This window comes from Marmota marmota, unplaced genomic scaffold, assembly GCF_001458135.2.
Source record: "Marmota marmota marmota unplaced genomic scaffold, marMar, whole genome shotgun sequence".
NCBI classification, from domain to species: domain Eukaryota; kingdom Metazoa; phylum Chordata; class Mammalia; order Rodentia; family Sciuridae; genus Marmota; species Marmota marmota.
This window is the reverse complement of record NW_025999900.1, coordinates 15,966,738-15,985,907: the sequence shown is the minus strand read 5'-3', so window position 1 is coordinate 15,985,907 and position 19,170 is coordinate 15,966,738. Positions and strand designations below refer to the sequence as shown.

At 36.9% G+C, this 19,170-nt stretch overlaps 1 protein-coding gene across 1 annotated transcript; it reads right to left on the bottom strand.

The window, feature by feature from the left end:
* Positions 1 to 16,355: 16,355 nt before the first annotated feature.
* On the bottom strand, positions 16,356 to 18,691 carry Fscb (fibrous sheath CABYR binding protein). The gene is made up of 2 exons (XM_015487347.2): positions 16,553 to 18,691; positions 16,356 to 16,511 (listed from the first exon to the last, which is right to left on the bottom strand). Exons 1-2 carry the CDS (start codon positions 18,689 to 18,691, stop codon positions 16,356 to 16,358), a joined length of 2,295 nt encoding a protein of 764 aa, XP_015342833.2.
* Between the last annotated feature and the right edge of the window lie 479 nt (positions 18,692 to 19,170).

Here is a 19,170-nt window from a genome sequence, read left to right as displayed (position 1 = left end):
ACATACAAGACTATTCAAGACCACTGTAAGTGCAAAGAATATTGCAATAGGAAAACAAGACAGAGCTCTGCTGAAACAAAAGGCAGACGTGTTTTGAACCCAGATGTGAGCTAATGGGATAGGAATGGGAAACCCTGGGGAGGTGGGGGTTTATCAGTGGAATTAGGTCACCTGTGCTAGTCCACAGGGCACTAATGAAAATTAGGTTCTTATCCACCTAAGACCTCAGGAAATGGGGACCTATCTTCCTTTTTACATTTCAAAGGGATGGTTCTCAAGTCCTTGAGAAAAATGTTTCTAAACTGTGAAACTGGCAAGAGGCTGTGAGAAGAATATTTACATCTCAAAGGGCCAGAGAAAGGGTTTGAAATTGCACATGCTTTCGTAAATGCTCTAAGAAAAGAGAGGTCACAGGAAGAAACCTATCTGAAATTTAACCAGGCTGAGGGAATTGTTAAAGTCATTTTGGTCACCTCTTCCTAAATTTTCTCCTTTACCCATGCAATTTGATCTCTTTTACCACTCATTCAATCTGTTTTTCCTTAAACCTCATATGCTTATCTAATGTAGGTGTCACAAACTTGCATTTTCCTTGGTTTATCTGTAACACTTAATATCATTAACTAATATCACCCAAATATGTCCTACTTTACATTCGATTATAATGTGCTGTCCTAGTTCTCCCCCTCTTCAGATATTGCTTGAAGCAGTTGGAAGTCTGTTTATTTGCATGTTTGTTTTTAATTTGATCCCCTGGCTCCTTCTCTCATCTCCCTTCTCTCTTTCTTTTAACAGCTACATTCAGTTATACAACCGTTTTTCTTTCACCAAACATTTCTTCCATCATCCCAAGGCATATATCTTCTCAGAAGACAAAATGTTTTGTGTTCACTAGACAAAACAGAAACATAGCCATGTACTAGTGTGAAGGGACAAAATTTGTAAAGCAGAAGCAATTGCTCTGTTTGTCCTGTGACACTAAAATTGCAATTTTTGCTGCCACAATAAAAAATGGGAGAAAAATTGTACCCTTTCCCTAAAACCTCCCATTGCTGTGGTTTGGGTTTCTGTTAGCACTGTCACAGTCACTATTCTAGTTATGCTGTGCTTATGGCTCCCATGAGATCTCGTCTACTGCTCAGCTCCACCTGAATGTCACAAGCATTGACAACTCAACAGGCCTCAAACTCAATTTGTAATCTTACCCCACACCAGCTAATCCCACTGTGATCGCCCATCTTATGACATTTCCATCCACAGCACTCATCGACTCTTCTCTTTTCTGTCACCAATCCATCACCAAATCCTGTCTATTTCCTCTCCTGACCAGCTAGTCATTCTTTCACAGCTTTCTCATTACTGTCAATGTTTTACGTCTATCTTCATCATTTCTTATCTGGATTATTTCAGTAGCCATCTAACAAGTATCCTTATATCCCAAATCCCCTGACTGAAATACCCACCTTACCTTACCATCAAATTCTTTCGGAGCTGTACATCTCATCATTGTTAGCTTCCGATGTCAAAATTTTCAACAGATATCCAGTGCCCTTATGATAAAAATCCAACCTCCTCATGAGGGTGAATAAGATCCTTCACAACCCTCTGCCTGCTTCTCTAGCAGTAGCATCTCTCACTTTCCCTCAAAACCCATGTTTCTGCCAAACTAAACTATTTATAGATGCAGAAGTGTGACATTGCCCCTTGGCATGCTTTCATCCCATGGTGGGTTTCTGGCTGTAAAGTCACCTGCTCATCGCTACTGCTTCATTTTCCCAGCATACTGATTTTTCTAAGACTCGTGTCCTCATGAAATCCTTCCCTGTGCTGGTCCCAGGATAACCTGAAAAGCTCTCTGCTCTGTGAGCTCCTGGAAGCTACACTTACCTCGTTCACAGTTCTCATTATATTGTATAGCAATAGTTCATTTATTCCCTGTCTTCCCTGATCAGTAGGTGAGCACTGATCTCTTATCTCTATTCCCATTGTAAGTTAAGTTCATGTGCCCTTGAACATGAACTAAGAAAATCAGGTAAAATTTTACAGCTATGAGAATCAAATTATAAAGTTATAAATGTATATAAACCTCAATCAGATTGCCCAGTGAATGATGAGGGGTTATATGATAACAAAGAGAAATTGTCAAACATCTTAGTGTGAGTGCCCTCACCCCTCAGAAACTTAGACAAACCTAGCCTATTGGACAACACCAGTCACATGTAAACTATATAATTTAATGGTGCAAGTTTAAATTAAAAGCTAGAGGGCAGGAAAGCATCAAAAAACTAACACGATCTGCAACAAGCACATAATGTTACCCAATGTTTAAATAACACTTTACAGTCCCTGGAACTTCATGGTATCCCATAGTTTGCCAATATTTCACAGGACAGTTTCTCAAGACCCCTAGTCAATCATGGGCCCCAAAAGACTGGAGCTCCTGCATCATGCTCTAAACCCAGACAGGCAACAAGCTAACTTCTGACAATACCAGTTTCTTTTTCCAGCCTATGCCTCTTATGTAGGAAGCACAGAGCTCTTTGGGGATATACATCATATGATAGGAATGTCTGCTTAGGACAAGGGGCTACCCACTCTGGAACTTAAGGTGAAGCTGGCCACACTTGACCACCTTAGGGTGAGGGTTAGTTGTACCAGAAAATCCAATCATGTTTTAGGGTGTGGGATCTGCTTTACACACTGTAACCTCCGTGCTTTATATTTTTAAATCTTAACATCAATTATTCTCAAGCCCTGTAATGGCTGCCCCTTAATTTAAGACCCTCACTATCTGTGCATACTTGCTCCCTAAAGAAAGTTCTCATGATATCTCACTCTCTAAGACAGTGGTTCTGAAATTTTAGTGCACATGAGAATCACCTGAAGACAGTTGTTTAAAATTTCATAATTTAGAAGGAGAATAGGAAAGGAAGACAATGGAGTTAGAAAATTTAATAGATTTTGGTCTGAGAATAGACAAATTTTATAACTATTTAAGTAGTAGGACCAAGTTTTTTAAAAAGATAGTCACAAGTGATTCTACAAGTTGTAGTAAATGTTTAGGTTTAGAAAATATAATACTGAATATGCAAAAATATATAAAATAATAATATGTAAAATAAGATAATCCCATCAATGCTAATATGCCCAAGGATCAGTGGAGGTACAAAAATACATCCCTGGAAACTAAGGAGTCAGGAAGATCGTGCTGTGTTTTAAAGGAGACCAAATTTTATTCAGTCTCTTGGAAGACAAAAGCAGCCTATTCAATGATCAATAAAATCATGAACAAAATTATATAGACCTGGGAATTGACAGAAATAAATTTTCTGGTTTGTCACATGGACTTTCATTTTAGGCACAAAAATAAAATGATATTCAACTTCCTTTATTATGCCAAGCTACCAGAAGCCTTTCTAAGTACCTATTGAGGACCTTCATATCATTGGCAACATTCTCCAAAGGCTATTCATATGTTCTAGCCCAATTCTAGGATCCTATGAATAATGTCTTCTGTGACATTACAGAGCTTTTAGGTAATAAAGAGCTAGGTTCATGCTCTGGCTCATCAGTTACTAGCTATATGAATTCTATTGAAGTTACTTGGGATAATTTCAAATATAAGTTATATTTAAATTTTAAGAACTATGGTGAATGTAATTTATGTGAGGGATAAAAGAGAAACATTTGCCTTGAGAAATGGGAGACTTTGGTCTGATAAGTTACATCTTATATAACAACAGGCAAATCCTACCATTATTCAAGCAGAAGGACTTCACCTTAAATTTAATTTTAATTTTTAAGCAATTAAAATAGTAATAATAGTACAATATATGAAATCAAATAGTTGTTCTTATGTATCTCACACTATTGCTTATCTTATACATTCATACAGACTTTAAAGGAATAATAAAAACAAAAACATCTGACCATTGAGATGCAGTATGTCATATAATAGGAGTGTCTGCTTAGGACAAGGGGCTACCCACTCTGGATCTTGAGGTGAAGCTGGCCACACTTGACCACCTTAGGGTGATGATTAGTTGTACCAGAAAATCCAATCATGTTTAAGGGTATGGGATTTGCTTCACACACTGTCAGCCTGGCATCTGACATCAAATACATAGGCAATGAGGCCATCAATCATACCTATGTAATGGGGATTCAATAAAACCTCTGAACACTGAGGCTTTGGTAACCTTATCTGGGTAGCAAAACTCTCTGTGTATGGTCACGTCAGTTGTAAGAAGTAACACATCCTAAGCACAGGTGAGATTTCACATGTGGTACCTTCCCAGACAATGTTTTTTGAGTCTCTCCCTTTGAGTTTGATCTGTGTTCTTTTCTTATAATAAGCTACAACCACAAGTTTAACAACTTTCTGGGAATTTTAAGTTCTTCTAGTAAATTATCAAAGCTAAGAGTGGTTTTGGGATCCCCTCAAACTTATGATTGATGTCAGAAGTAAGGAAAGTGTTGTAAACTGTATCCTCAAAACTCAGTTTTCTAACTCTGAGAAAAAGGATATCATATCATTTAATTTCATATAAATGACAATTCCCAATGCAGAATTTACGGTTTGTGTTAAAGTCCTCAAACAAACAAAAAGATATAAAATAAGAAATGTACTGAACACTTCTTAAACTCATTATTTATCTTTATTATAAATTTGAAGTTACCAAACAAAAAGATGTACCTCTAAGAATTTAATCCTTGTTTAGTTGAAGATGTTTCCCTAATTTTTTGTTAAGACCATTCCTACATTCATCCAAATTACCAAGGTTGTTTTCATGTTTCTTGTCATTATCATTATTGCTTGCATACTGAAAAAAAGCAATCATTAAGGTTTTGTCTTTCTATAGAATCATGATGGCTTGGTCAAAGTTGTTACATTGATACCAGAGTCCTGAGACACCTTACAGATACCTTATGTTCAGGAAATGATAGACCATCCACTCTTTTCTGGTTTTGGACAGCATTTAAATCCCTTAAAAATCATGTCCTGGATCATCTGCTGATATCACAGGATAAAAGAACAAGTAATTGCTACAGCTTGTTTCATTTGTAGAAAAAGATTTCAAAAGTTTGATTAACTTGTAATCAGTCCTACTAGCAGTAGTACTCAGCTGACTGTGATTTCACCCCCAGGGACATGCAGCAATGTCTAGAGACATATTTCATTGTGATAAGCAGGGGGAAACTACTACCAGGCAGAGGCCAGAGGTGCTACTGTATGTTCTACAATGTGCTGAACAGCCCTCCCATAGTAGAGAACTGCCCATTCCCAAATATCAGCAGTGCCATGGCTGAGAAATCCTGCTGCAGAGATAAGTTTCAGTTCCAAACTGAATGTTTCTGAGATTATATCAGGAGTCCATGGTGGATCTTTCTGTAAACATCACTGTTTACAGAAAGGGGAAACCATACCTACAGATGCAAAGCAGAGATTCTCACCCATCTGAGTAAAATCCTGCAGCTTTTAAGGTTCATAGGGGTTATATACAAGAATCCTTTGGGGAAATTACAACTACAAATTTCTCAAGTTCCTCTTTTAGAGATTCTCAATAAATATGTTGATATGTTGGGACCTAAGACTCTCTATATGTGACCAGCTCTTCTAGTGACTATCATGAGAAAGCATCTTTGCAAACTGATAATTGGAGAAACATCTGGAGTTCTTGTTTAAACTACAAATAATTAAACCCACCCTAGGCCACTGAGAATTTCCAGAGTTGAAGCCTAAAAACTTGTATTTTTAACAACTGTCCCCTCATTTCTCTTATTATAGCTATGTTTGAGAAACAATGGCCAAGAGGATATCTTAAAAACCAAGATCTGTGATGATGGTTTATAGAAAAAACAGCATCCTTTAATGAGAATGGAATGATTGAGGGGGAAAAAATGTTTAAAACCAAATTGGACCCATCAGCCCACAGAAGAGATAGGACCATTAAATTTTTGATTACAGAAAATAAAATAAAGATTGAAGTCAAATAGGATACCATGGGATCAAAATGCTTAACATCTCTCCGCTGTGAAGGTATCGTCACTGGTTCTCTTGTAAAAAGCACTATATGGAGAGAAGTGTCATCAATAATTGTCCCTCTCAATAGATACTGTAGAGAGAATTTTCTCAGCCACTGCTTTGTATTCTATGCTGAGATTTGTGAACATTTCCATAATGGTTGATAAAGGCAATATAAAATGTCAGACCAGGGCCTATGATAGGCTCAACCCTTTGTCAGTTTCTCAGGTGAGCTTATTGTACATGAGTGTAAGATCTCAGCCTCAGAGTGCACTCCTGTTAATATTTCTGACTCAAGCTCTTCAGAGACAGCTCAGTACTGATGAGTGTCTAGATGGCTCACTTATGTCAGGCTTCCTGCCATCTGACTAAGGGACCACAAATGAGTCATATTTCATAAGCTATGGAAAGGCTATGTTGGATAGCCATAGAAAATAAATGACTCATCCAGAGGCCAGCTGTTCCACAAAACTATAAGGAAAGAGGGGGAGAGAATTCATTGAAAACAACTGCTGCTAGTCTTCAGTATATTAGCACACTTCCTCAGTTTGGAGAGAACATTAGGTATCATTTCAATCAATCTACTGGAGTTTCCTGTATTCACTATATCAACCAGCTTGGTTGTCCAAAATCTGGGTACATAACGAATTATCCTGGGGAGTTTTGTTTTTGTTTTTGTTATGTTTTATTGGACCTCACCTCAGCTCTGCTACACTAAAATCTCTAGGAGTATTAGAATTTCTAAAACAAAGCTGTACTTTCTGTCTTCAGGCAGCTTTTTCAAATGCCTCATTCTATTATCACAAAATGGTTCCTCATAGCTTCCAACTATTGGTTCTAATTCAGTCACCTAAGACCTGCCTTATTTTCTCTTGGCTAAATTTTGCCAATCTTTCCATTGCCCACCATGGGACATAATAATGAATCAAGTCCCTAACATCTGCTCAGTATCCCTTAAATGTTTTTTGTTAGAGTATCATAGCCCATAAGGATAACTTTCTAGTGCACAGTGAAGCAGGGTAGGCATCTCCTGCACTCCCCCACACTCTGCTTCTATTAGTGAACTCAATTGTTCCGTTTACTTATCACATTGACCTTACCGTAGCTAGATATGAATACCCCTTTGCAATCATTTTACATTTCTCTGATCAGATTCCTTTCCAATTCTCCCACAGAGCCTAGTCAAAATATTCATTTAAGTGTCCATTTAATTCCCATCTCCAAATCCTTACTCTTAGCTGATGGCACCATCTTTATAAACCATGGAGGAAAAAAAAAAAAAAACAGGTCTACTGTATCCCAACCCACCAAATTAAAAAATTACCAAATCAGAACCACACATACTATAGATCTTACCTAAGTAGCTAGTTTCACAAATTATTTAAAGTACATAAGCAACCAAGAGGTATATGATGAATTATCCTGGAAAGTTGTCTGAAATATCCTGTGTGGCTCAAGTCCTCCCTTCCTACATTGTAGAGAAGCCATCTGGACCAGAATAATACATGAGATTTCTAATTGAGGGCTTGTGGGTCTATTTACACAGGAAGGAGGGTTTAGTTATGAAATAACTCTGTTTTATACTCACAGAGAATTGTGTAGTTGCTGTGACACTTTCCATGCCTTAGAACTCTGAACATTCAATATGTATTTATCAAAAGTAACTCTTAGCCAGGGACAACCTATAAAGGACATTCCATAAATAAGGCCTCTTCTTATAATGAATATCATGAGTCTCTTTACCTGAAGGACCAGTTACCATGCTCACAAGGTGATTAGTCTAGGTAAACTGCCTTCTTTTCTTTCCCTCAGAAGCACCATCCTGGTATTCAAGACAGAAATGAATCACAGGCCTGATCTTTTAACTCCTTCCTCCTCAATATCTATTCTTATCATTACTTATTGTTCTCCTAGAGAAAGAGCCCTTGCTTTATACCAATCAAGTACTCCAAATATGATTCCCTCAGGTATTCTTTTCATTATACCTTCTGATTTCTTTTATTATGTCCTCTCTTTTCTTTTATCAAGCTCTCTGTGTTAGTTAGATTTTTATTCCTGTGACAAAAATGCCTCATCAAAACAACTTAGAGAAGGAAAGACTTATTTGGGCTCACAGTCTTGGAGGTTTTAGTCCATGGTCAGCTGGCTCATTTGCTATGAGCCTATAGTGAGGCATCACAGTGAAGATGTGTGCAGAGCCAGAGCTGCTGCCCTCATGGCAGCCAGGAAAGCAGAGAGAGGGAGAGGGAGAAAGATGGTTTTAATATATTCATACCTACACCTACCAGCATCTTCTCCTTAATACATATATATTTTATATTTGTCATATATAATATATAATATTCATTTCCCTTTTAAAAACAATTCCTCAGTAAATTATGTCAGAAATATCTAATATCTCCTTTGTCTTAATTAGTACAACTAAAATTCTTGACATTTGTTTAAACCTAAATGTGACTGTATGTTACCCTCTCATATGGAGCGTTTGAGTGTTTCCTGGGTCACATAAGACATTTTTAGTTGCTTACTGAATATTTCCATCTGTGTGTCCCACAAGTGCCTAAAACTCAAAATATCCAAAACTAAAATTGTCATCTCTAACTTCTGTTCTCCAGCACGTTTCCGTGTCTTTTTCCCAATTTTAGTGAGTAGAACCCACATACACCTAGATGTCCAAACAGGAAAATTATGCAAAATGTTCCTTTCCCCAATGAGAGTGACATACAGTTAGTAAGTGCTATTTTTTGTACCTCCACAATAATTCTCAAATCCATTTTCTTTTCTCCACCAACAATAGTGCATGCATTAAAGTGTTTACCCTGTGAGTTCAATAACTCATTATCCAAACTGAGTCATGCCAGACCACATTTCTCCATATTTTCTAATCATTGTAAGAAATCTCATCAAATCCTGAAGTCAGGATGCACTAAATCTAACATATTTTTCTAATCTGCTAGTTCAGAAACCTCTTTAATTAAGGAAATGAGATAATAATGTGGTAATATGATTTAGCATGTGACATTACTTGTACACTGTATGATTTCTTTTCATTTGCTTTTTGCCTTTGTTGCTGCTATTGTTGTTTTAGCTTTAGTTTTTGTCTTTCTGTCAGTTCTTGCAACCACAGAGTCTTTTTGATCCTCAGTTGCCATGGTGACATTTTTAAACAAGATTTAGGGGTGAAAATATCAAAATTGGCTTAAATCTCCAGATATAATTTGGCCTGGTGCAAATTTGGATGGGAAAATCTCTCAAGCAGAGCCAAAAATTATAATTTTCCATCACAGAAATCATTTTCAAGTCTAATTTTCAGAATTCCCTAACAACTCTGTTTTAGTCAGCTTTTTCATCGCTGTGACCAAAAGATCTGTCAAGAAGAATTTTAGAGGAGGAAAAGTTTATTTGGGGCTCATAGTTTCAGAGAGCTCAGTCCATAAATGGTCAACTGTAGTCCTCTGGGCCCAAGGTGAGGCAGAATACAAAAATAAAATATGCCAAATACAAAAAATAAATTATGGCAGAAGGGTATGTAGGAGGAAAGTAGTTCAGACAATGGCGAACAAGAAGCAGAGAATGAGAGGTCCTCTCTCACCAGGAACAAAACAGAAACCCAAAGGCAGGACCCCAGTGACTCCCCTCCTCCAGCCCACACCCTCCCTGCCTAAAGTACAACCCAGTTAATCCCTATTGGGGGATTAACAACTAGACTAGTTAAAGCTCTCTTAATGTAGTCATTTCACCTCTAAACTTTCTTTCATGAGCTTTTGAGGGATAAATCATATCTAAACCATAACAAATTCCTAAATGGTTAAAGATCTATAACATCTGGTAAATGTTTTTATACTTAAATATATATATATATATATATATATATATACTTATAATAAATGTATATTATATATGCATATATGTGTACATAAGTACATATCTTCTACTATATAATAGATATTTATTTTAAGTCAATTGACTTACACAGTTGTGACAGTTGTGAGGTTTGGTACATCTGAAATTCACAGAAGAGGCTGCCAGACTAGAAACTCAGGCAGGCATTAATGTTTCAGTCTTAGGTCCAAAATTTTTAGGGGTGGCTTATAGGCAGGCAACTCAGTATGATCAATATTATAATCTTGAGGTAACATTTCTTCAATGGTTTTTCTTTTAAGCTCTTCAAGTGATTGGATGAAATTCATTCACTTTACCAAGGGTAACACTTAAACCAATATATTGTAGCTATTAACCACATCTACAAAATACCATTATAGCAACACCTAGATTAGTTTTTAACGATTAAATAAACACATAAAATTAACCATCACCACCACATAACAATTTCTTCTAGTCTTTTTCTCCAGGTATAAGTAGGATTAAACATATGAAAGCTGTTATAAAATATAACATGAAGGAAATTCTTTAAAGAGTTGAATAGTCAAGAGTTTATAATAATAATCGAAGGGAGATCAGTAGAGTAGATCAAACAGATTTGGAGAAGGGAAGAGGGGAAAGAAAGTAAAGGTACTAAGGAAGGAATTTGTGCATGTATGAATATGGCATAATGAATCCCACTATTAAATATAATTGTAATAGACCACTAATAATAAATTTTAAAATCTGAAAAAAGAGTTTATAAACATTTTTTAATAATTGCATCCATATGTTCTTGATAAAGGAGGCACCAGTGCCTTCATATTCTCAGAGATGTGTTCAGCCACACCAATTCAATTATTTGTAGTTAGCCTCACAGAGAGCTCTTGGGCTGATCTGGGAATTATGCCTCGTTGATGGCCTTACAAGTATCTCTCATGGCCTGAAATATATCTTCAACTTCTCTTTTTCAAGACTGTTCTCAAATTCTCTAAAGGAGATGAAATCATCTACCCACCCCTTTCTCATACTTAGCTATCTGATACTCTAAAATAATGGAATACATAAAAATTATAATATCAAAATATCCTCAAAGCAATACCTCTTCCAACTGCTCCTCCTCACTCTTTTGTTCTGCCTTTTCTTGTAAAACCTTTCCCTCTCTGAATGTAATGTACCTCCATCACTATTCTTTTCATTCTTTCATACCTTGTCATTTTCCAAAAATTAGTCTTGCTGTCTCAAGTGTAAATAAAAATATACTAATGGAGATGAGAAACATTCTGGCTACTTCAAAATCACAGCCTATCTTTACAGTGGAAGGATGCTTAGTAGTCATAAAGAAGTTTCAAGTAGGCTGCCTGAGAGCTAAGGTTGGAGAGATATAAGCTATCATATCAAACAGATAGTTTTTACAGGTTTTTAAATAAACTTACCAAAGAAGTAAACATAGGTAGAAAAAGGATGGGACACAAGAACTGAACCTTGGGGTCCTCCAGCATTAAGAAGCTGAGAGATAATGGGAAACTAGCAAAGGTTAAGAATAATCCACTGACTATGTAGGAGGAAAAGTATCTCAAGGAAGAGACAGTATCAAATGTAAATGATCTACTGTGTTAAAAGATACCATCGGGCTAAGTAAGATGAGGATGGGCATTGACTATTAATAAATTTGGTAGTGGTCACTGGTGACCTTTATGATTAAAGTTACACTTGAGTAGTAGGAATGAAATCCTGATTGAAACAGGTCCCAGAGAGAATAGGAAGAGAGGAATTAGACATAGTAAGTAGATTACTTCAACTTTTACTGTCAAGGAAAGCCAAGAAATGGAGCTGTGGCTGGAAGAGAAAATATGAAGGGAATATTTATTTGATTGCATATGATGAATAAAAATAAGAAGCATGTTTGAAAGTTCATGAGAATAAGTAGAGAGAGAAACTTTGATGAAATCTAATGGGGAAAAGGGATGATGCAGAAGGAAAGAGGAGATTTGATAAATTTGTGTCCTTATGGAGGCAGGAAGAGATGGAGTCTGATGAAGGGGATGGTCTTTGAGAGGATTGGGAAGAATGGATTTGTTCTATTTGCTATAAAAGCAGTAAATAAGGTACATTCCATGAGGACAGGTGTTTATCAAAGAAAAAATATGAAAAAGCACGGGTGCTAGATTCAAGAAACTTCTCATAGAGAAATACTAACTGAACTAAGACTTGAAGGACAAATAGGCTCTCCTAAATTGGAGAGAGTTAATGGCGATGAAGAGCATTCCAAATAGGAAAAATTTGCAATCCTGACAAGATGACATATACCCATTTCTCCCTGCTTCACCCTGATAAATTTAAACATTGGAGATAATGAAAGAGGCAACCAGCGGGGAACTCTGAAAGGAAGAAAATGGAAGGCAAACTGGTTAGAGACCCCAGGATTAGAGAAAAAGCAAGGTGGCAGTGCATTTTTACAATCCCTAACCAACCCAAAACAGTGACTCCATTGTTTCCAGATTTACAATCTCACAACAGAAGACAGCCCAGGTAGGCTTATTTCTCCCTTGAATTGAAAATGAGTTCTTCAACAAGACCCAGCAAAACTTGCAGGCACCAGCCCCGGCAGTGGAGATAGGTAAGGAGTCCCATTGGTAATAAAGAGCCAGAGGAAGCATCCTTTACCACTCTTCTGCCCACACATTTCCTCCCCTAAAATGTTAGTGGTACTGAAAGGGGAAATCTCGAAACGTCTAGCTCAGGAGTCTCTTTGTCCCTAGGATCTGAGACTCTGACTTCCACAATAAGAGACATGTAACTGGAAGCACCGAAAGAGTGATTCCAATCACATAAGCATCTGCCAGGGAATCTTTTTCTTCCAATGAAATAAAGCTCCCTTTCCCACCTAGAGGCTTCAGGCCAGAGGAAATTCCTTCTGCTCCCTCAGGTGGCACTAGCAGGAACCAGTGGGAGTCCAGGGTAAATTAAGCAGACTGAAATAGCACCACAAATACTCTGAAAATTAAATTTTCATTGGCACCATCAGTCACAAAAGTAGGCCAGAGGGCTGGGGCTGTCAAAGCTCAGCAGCAGAGTGCTTGCCTTGTACATGTGAGGCACTCAGTTCAATCCTCAGCACCACATAAAAATAAATAAATAAAATTAATGTATTGTGTCCATCTACAATTTAAAAAAATTATTAAAAACAAAGTAGGCCAGAACCTGCATGCTAAGCCTAATAAGGAGGCTGCCTACTAAAATAAAAGAATTAAATGGGATGCAATACAGATTAGCTAACATAATAGCAAAGTGTCCAAGATACAGATCACTAAAACACAGGGAACAAAGAAGAGACATGGAAGTATGACAATCATTGTCAGGTACAGCAAGAACTTCATGGCCCAAATGGCTTCACACTGGTGAATTCTATGAAACATTTAGGCAACTGAAAAGGGATGTCACCAGAGAGGAAGTATCCAAGTAATAATTATGAGAGCCAGAGTCAGCATCTGCTGCTGACTATGTACTAGATACTATTCTAAGAACTTAAAATGGTTTAGTTCTTTTGTTACAACAATCCTATAATTAGGCACTGTCCTTACTGTGTCTATATTTCAGATAGGTAAACTGAGGCACCAGCAGGCTGATTAATTTGAAATAGCCACACAGTTCATAAGTGAGAGTCGGGGGTTTACAAACGGCCAGTTATGCTCTTAATCTCCACTTCATACCACCTGTACTTAGGGTGATATAAAGAATCTGAGAAGGGACAGTGAAAGGCCATAGCTATCTTTCTAAGATATCTAGATTTTTATTCTATAGGCAAATGACTACATGAGCATATCTGTGTTTCAAAAAAAATAACTTTGGAAATAAAATAATTAAGAGGAAGAAGAGAACACAAAAGGAAAAACAGAGAAAGCAAAAATCAGAAATCTAAACTACCCTAGTGTCAATGTTATTGGTAGGAAACCATTACAGAGATAAAAGGGTTCCCTAGCAAGAAGACATAATAATATAAGTGTTTGTGCAGTTAATTTCAAAAATTAAAGATACATGAAGGAAAAAAAACGATAGAATTTTAAGAAGAAACAGATAAATCCATAATTATAGTCAGAGGTTGCAACACACCTCTTTCAATGATCTAAAGAACAGGGAGCTAGAAAGCCAGTAATGACATAGATGAACTGAACACCAGTAACCAACTTTTGATTCTAAAATTGACATTTATAGAATCCTCTAACCCAAAGAGCAGAATATTAAAACACAGAGCACTTACCAAGATACCCTATAAAGCAAATCTGAATTAAAAAGTCAAAGCTGAAAATCATATTTTATTACAAAAAAAGTAAGTAAATGAAAAATCAAGAACAATAAGGAATCTGGAGCCCCCATTCCAAAATATTTGGAAAGCAAATGGACCCTTCTAAGTATTGAAGCTGTCCTAGAATAAATCAAAAATAAAATTACAAAGTATTCTAGCTGAATGATAATGAAATTACAAGGCATTAGAATGTATGAAATAAAGCCCAAAAAGTGCTCCAAGAATGATAGATAGCACTAAGGCCTGAATTAGAAAAGCAAAGATTATAGCAATAACTTCAGATTCCATCAGAAGAAATAAGAAAAATACTTCATAAGTAGAAATAGAAGGAAAGAAATGATAAGGAGCAGAAATCAGTTAAAGAGGAGAAAATCAATGAAACCAAAGGCTAGTTCTTTAAGAAATCAGCAAAACTAAATAAATCTTAAGCCAGACTCCATTGGGAAGAAAAAGATGTCTTCAGAGAAGGCACAAGCTACCAAGATCTATCTGTATAATGTATGAATAATTAGAGATAAAACATCATTACAGATCATACAGTAATAAAAAGGAAAAGAAAAAAATGTTACAACAGATAACATAAATAGCTCTATTTCTATTAAAGAAATAGAATTTCCAATAAGAAAAATCCCAGAAGTAATAGGCCCAAATGGCTTCACACTGGTGAACTCTATGAAACATTTAGGCAATAACTACTACCAATTCTGCACAATATCTTCCAGAAAAACAAAGATGAGAAAATACTTCTCAATTCATTGTAAGAGGCCAGCATTATACGGATACTAAAACCAGATAAAGGCACTACAAGAAAAAACTAAAGATCTATATATTCTGAATTGATTTTGCTTTTGTTTAGCACATTGAACCCAAACATGCATGAAAATGATAGTAGTACACCATGACCAATGAAGGGTTATCTGCATATGAAAAGTTGGTCTAATATTTGAAAATCAATAAAACTCACCACATTAACAAATGAAAACTGAAAAATACACAGTGATCTCATTAGATTTATAAAAAGCATTTGCTGAAATTCAAAAACCATTTCTAATGAGAAAAAAAAACTCTCAGCTATAAGAGGACATTTCCTCAACCAGATAAATGTCATCAGTGAAAAACCTATAATCAATGTCATATTTAATGGCAAAAGTCTGTAAGCTTTTCCCACAATATCAGTAATGAAGCAAGGATATTTGTTCTCACGGTGAAATAGGACAAAAGAAACAAATTGAAAGCAAAAAAGTAAAACTATATTTGTGAATATATATATGATGAGATCCCTGCAGAAAATTGAGTCATCTACAAAAAAGTTGTCAAAGCTAATAAATGAGATAAGCAAAATGTAGCATTCAAGGCCAACACAAAAGGTCAATTGTATTTCTATATGACAGTAACCAAAACTTTGGGAGGTAAAATGAAAAAACAATTAATAACATCCAAGAATAAAATAAGGATAAACAGAAGTCAATTGTATTCTAATTTTCTCTTCCTCACAAGTTCAGAATATTTAAAAAAAGGAAGTGAAATTAAAACTAAATAGGAATGTGTCCTCAAGGCAATGTAAGTATATTTTCTTTATATTTACATACATTAAAAAAAAATACTTCCTCTGTGACCATCTTCAATTCACAGAAATGAAGCTCTTTACAAAGGAAATAAGTTTTCCTCTCCAAACACTGAAATGTAAAATACGCAGATAAGGAAGAACACTTAGACTGAAAAAAAAAACCAGGAGCGAGAAGCTAGTCTTAGAAGAAATGGAATGAAAGATTACAAGAGGTATGAGGAATTGTAACAAAGAGGAAGAGAATGGCATGTAGGTTTGGATATGTAAATAAACCCAAGCAATTTAAAGTTAATGACATTTCCACTAGAAGCTACATGTACTTAAGCAGAGAAAAGAAAATATGGCTTTAGAGTAGACAACCCTGTCAACAGTAGACAACCCCTATAGAAAGGAGATTGTAAGTAATGAGTTCAATCATAAACTTACTTATTTTTCAAAATAGTTATTTTACATGCTATAGATTTGAATAAAACACAAATCATTTTAAATTGCTACCACTTTTATTGTTTTCCAAACTGCATCCTCAGTCTTGGGGTTCCCTTTTTTTTTTATCGGATTCACAAATTTCTTTCAGATGACTAGGACCTGTCTACAACTCAAGAGAAGTCTTTTAATTCTATATTAATTGTATCTTTTATTTCAATACTGGGAACCTGTTCCTCTTTGACAATAGACAAATCTTCAGGAACAGGAACACTTTCTTCAAATTTTTTATTATCTTCTAAAACAACTGACACTGAGACACCTGCTATCTAGGGAGACTGAAGTTCAGGAAACACATTCTCTAGTACACATCCCCATTTGCAGGAGTTGGTTCAGATGGTGGAGGTGGAACTTCAGCAATCATCTCTTGCACAGGAAACCCTTCAGTGGGAACCACATCAGTTACTGAAAGATCTTCGTCACCGGGGTCATCTTCTGCAGGGACTTCCTCAGCTAATAAAGGCTGAATTTGAACCTGGACTTCTTCTGGAAAGAACTCCTCAACTGGTGGACTCTGAAATTGAAGCATGGCCTCTTCAGCTAGTAGAGACTGAACTTGAGCCAGGACCTCTTCTGGAAAGGCCTCCCCATCTGATGGAGACTGAATATCAGTCTGGACCTCTTTTGAAATGGTCTCCTTAGCTGGTGGAGACTGATCTAGAGACAAGTCTTCTTTTAGAGGGGACTCCTCAGCTGGTGGAGGCTGAGCTTCAGCAGGAGCCTCTTCTATAGGATACTCCTCAAATGATGGAGACTGAATTTCAACAGGAGCTTCTTCATTTGGTGGGGGCTGAACTGCAGCCGGGAACTCTTCTACAATGCCTCCCTCATCAATGAGAGGCTGAACTTTGGGAGAGTGCTTTTCTATAGGAGACTTCTTATCTGTTCGAGAATGCACTTTAGCAGAGGGCTTTTGTTTAGGGGCTTCCTTACTTGTTGGAAGTTCAAGTTCTAGGATCACTTCTGTAAGAGCCTCTACAACTGATGGAGGCTGAACTTGAGCAGGGGCCTTTTCTGCAGACTGTACTTCAGCTGGAGCTTCACCAAACTCATCTTCAGATACTGTAGGTCGAACTTCAACAGGAGTCTCTTCTACTAGTGGAAGCTGAATTTCAGGAGGAAGCTCTTCTGAAGGATCTACTTCAGCTAGTGAGGACTCTGCTTGACCAAAATGATCTTCTGAAAGAGCCTCTTGCACCAGTGGAGGCTGAATTTTAGCCAGAGACTCTAGGGAAGGAGATCCTTCATCTAGAGAAGGGGGTACTGTAATCTCTGTAGTTGAAGTAGCTTTATCAGATACAAGGGTCTTTTCAATTGTAGGTTGTACTTCAGTAGGGGTCTCGTCAGCAATCCTGGGCTCTACTTCAGCTATGGCCCCTTCAGCTGGTAAAAACTGTCCTTCTGCAGGGCCTTCAGGCTCTAGGGAAGGAGATCCTTCATCTGGAGAAGAGGGTACTGTAATCTCTGTAGTTGAAGTAGTTTTATCAGATACAAGGGTCTTTTCAATTGTAGGTTGTACTTCAGTAGGGGTCTCTTCAGCAAGTCTGGGCTCTACTTCAGCTATGGCCTCTTCAGCTGGTAAAAAGTGTCCTTCAGTAGGAAATTCTTCTGTTGGTAGATACTCTCTTTCAACAGAAGCATCTTTTTTAACAACTGAACCCTCTTGCCTAGACTCATCTGCTAAAAATAATGGAGTATCTTTTGGGGTTTCCTGAGTAAATGAATCTCTGTTGATATTTTTCTGCCTTTTTTTTCCATGGCTACTTATTGCTGGTTGAAATTCAGGACTGTCACTAACAAAAATCTTTTTTAAGGATTTATATATGTGGATACTTTCCTTTGAATTTGTAAGAGAGCTATCTGCCTCAGAAATAATCAGTATTTTTGATTCAGCAAAGTATGTCTGCTGTTCCTTGTCCACTTTTTCTACTTGGGGCAAGCTCATCACAGACAGGTCCCCAGTATAAATGGTCTGCTGAGATCTGTCTATTTTAAATTGAATTGAGTATTGGCTTGGTATAATTTCTACTCCCTGGACACCCTCAGGCAATTCGGGACCTGCTTTTCCAACACAAGCTGGCTTCTTTTTAGGCCCCACTGGTCTATCAGATGACTTGACTTTTTTCTTTTCCACAGAGGTTTCTGTCTGGAGAGATTCATCAGTCATTTTCTGCCCATGCTTTTTCTTTGCCCAAGTTTGCTGAAGTTGAGAAGATACTTGAAAACGCTCATATTCGTTGGCAGAGTAGTGGCCATTGCTTCCAGGAATATTACCAATACTTAAGATAGCCTTGGGGACAGTCGATTGTGATACAGCCTGGTGTTTCTTTTTCTCTGTCCCTTCAGTCTGCTGGGATTTGTCTACCATTGGTTGGAGAGTTCGCCTTCTCTTTCGAATTTCTTGCCTCCCGACTGAGATAGACTGACGAGGCACATCATTTTCTTCCATTTATAAGATGATGAATTCAAATTTATTAATCAAGTAATTAATCATTAAGAATCACAAATGTGCCAGCTGTAAATCTTTGCCTTCCTTCATTAAGACTTGTTCTACTGAGTTGCTTAGAAAAAAAGCAATTCCTAAATCATTACATTCTATACTACATTCTTGTTGGATCCCACCTTGTTCAGTTATTATCTTTCTTGTTTAGTCTCTGTTAGAACGAAATCTCATTTTTAGAAGTTCCTCTCAAGGGTCTGTGACATCACAGCACTTCTCCCTGCAAGGTTCCGGCAGTTCTGGTCCCAGCACTTTTTCACTGGGGCACAAATTCATCATCAATGACTGCAAGTGTGACATCTTATTACTTTGTGAAATAAATCAAGTTGAAAGAAGCATTTGTCTATCAAAGGAACATTAAGTAAGCTCCAGTAATACCACTTTCTAACTGTTGATTTTTTGAACTTTCAATTCAATCCTTTCCATCC

Bases quoted from the DNA above. Each gene is read 5' to 3' on its own strand.
- Fscb (XM_015487347.2), bottom strand. From the start codon at position 18,691: ATGGAAGAAAATGATGTGCCTCGTCAGTCTATCTCAGTCGGGAGGCAA. The intron at 16,512-16,552 runs GTGTACTAGAGA...CAGTCTCCCTAG, and splicing joins CAACTCCTGCAAATGGGGAT to ATAGCAGGTGTCTCAGTGTC.